Source organism: Octopus sinensis, unplaced genomic scaffold (genome assembly GCF_006345805.1).
Source record: "Octopus sinensis unplaced genomic scaffold, ASM634580v1 Contig10229, whole genome shotgun sequence".
Lineage (NCBI taxonomy): Eukaryota > Metazoa > Mollusca > Cephalopoda > Octopoda > Octopodidae > Octopus > Octopus sinensis.
The window spans coordinates 23,629-25,000 of record NW_021832028.1 but is presented as its reverse complement, the minus strand read 5'-3'; the positions used below and the strand labels follow the sequence as shown (position 1 = coordinate 25,000).

General features: G+C 40.3%; 1 protein-coding gene across 1 annotated transcript in view; it reads right to left on the bottom strand.

The window, feature by feature from the left end:
* LOC115228298 (DNA-binding protein inhibitor ID-2) overlaps positions 1 to 961 on the bottom strand; it is a 10,077-nt gene extending 9,116 nt beyond the window's left edge. Inside the window, exon 1 of the mRNA XM_036498907.1 lies at positions 640 to 961. Within this exon, the coding sequence (XP_036354800.1) occupies positions 640 to 781 (142 nt within the window). The 5' untranslated portion in view covers positions 782 to 961. The remainder of the gene's footprint in view (positions 1 to 639) is intronic.
* Between the last annotated feature and the right edge of the window lie 411 nt (positions 962 to 1,372).

Sequence of the window (1,372 nt, the reverse complement as noted above, 5' to 3'; positions counted from 1 at the left end):
AATACATATTAGAGAAATTGATAATTGATCAATGAGTATTTTAGCAAATGATAACACAATTTTTCCAGTTAGTCGATACATACATATTGCGATATGACCTGATGGTTAGTGCGATACGAAACCGAAAAGATCTTTGCAAAAACACATGATACAAAATAAGATACTCCTAAATTGTTATGTTTTAAAAGAAATTACGAAGAAAATTAAACAGAAATATGCGTAAATGGATAATGTAGAGATTATTTTAGGCAAATTATGGAAACGTTTGTTTGTTCCGCTGAAACTCGCTGGATACTAAGTATCAAGATGAGGTGCGGAAGTCAAGTGTACATCATTGGGATTAAAGCATTTCTACGTGCAATCTTGCACGTTGGATATGCATCGTGAGAAAAATGCTTGTTAACAGGAAAATGCTCTATCAAGTGGTAACATCCGTGAGTCAAATTGACCGGAAACTGAACAGATAGGAATGGCTTATTCCAAGCGAGAATGAACACACAGCTTTAGAGCATAAGATCATCCTCATTACTATCATATAACTGAAATATTTTTAATACGAGGTGCGTTCAGAAAGTATTCGACCTTTAAGGCTTGAAAAAAAATTTTTGTATACATTTCATAAATTGTATATATAATAACCTTCAAGATTCTCCCTCAGTGGTTCTGCTACTGCAGCTATCACCTCCGGGCCTTCTCTGGAAAGGTTATGGAGCTCCGCCGTTGCTTTTCTCAGTATCTCCTCTCGCGACTCAAATCGCTTCCCTTTCACACTGGTTGTCATCTGAAGAAAGAGCCAAGAGTCACACGGTATCAAGCTGGGAAAATAGATTGCTGAACAAGGGCTTATTTTGCACTTGGCCAGGAAAGCTTGAACTGTGTGGACGGAATGAGCTGGCGCATTGTCGTGGTGAAGCTGTCTATTTTTCGACGCCACATGTCCAGCCACTTTCGACGCACGGCATCACGTGGTATAACCATATAGCATTCCTTCTTGATAGCTTGGCCTTGTGGATATTCATGGTGCTCAAATAAACCACGTTAGTCGTAGGAACAGGTCACTATTACCTTCCTATTACTGCGAACCTGTCGTGCTTTGTTTGCTTTGGTGACTACGGATACTTCCATCGGGCGGACTAGAACTTAGTTTTCCTTGGTCTTTGGACCGTAACCATAACCATATTTCATCCCCCGAGATGATGAGTCTTCATTAAGTCTGGGTTGTGGTTTGCACAGTCCAACATGTCCTGAGCAATTTCCAGTCAGTTTTCTCTACTGCTCTGCCAGCACCTTTGGGCGAATTTTACCGGCACTTTCCACATACACAAACCCTTCGTTAAAATAGAATGCACTGATCCGGTGCTTCATGAGTAAT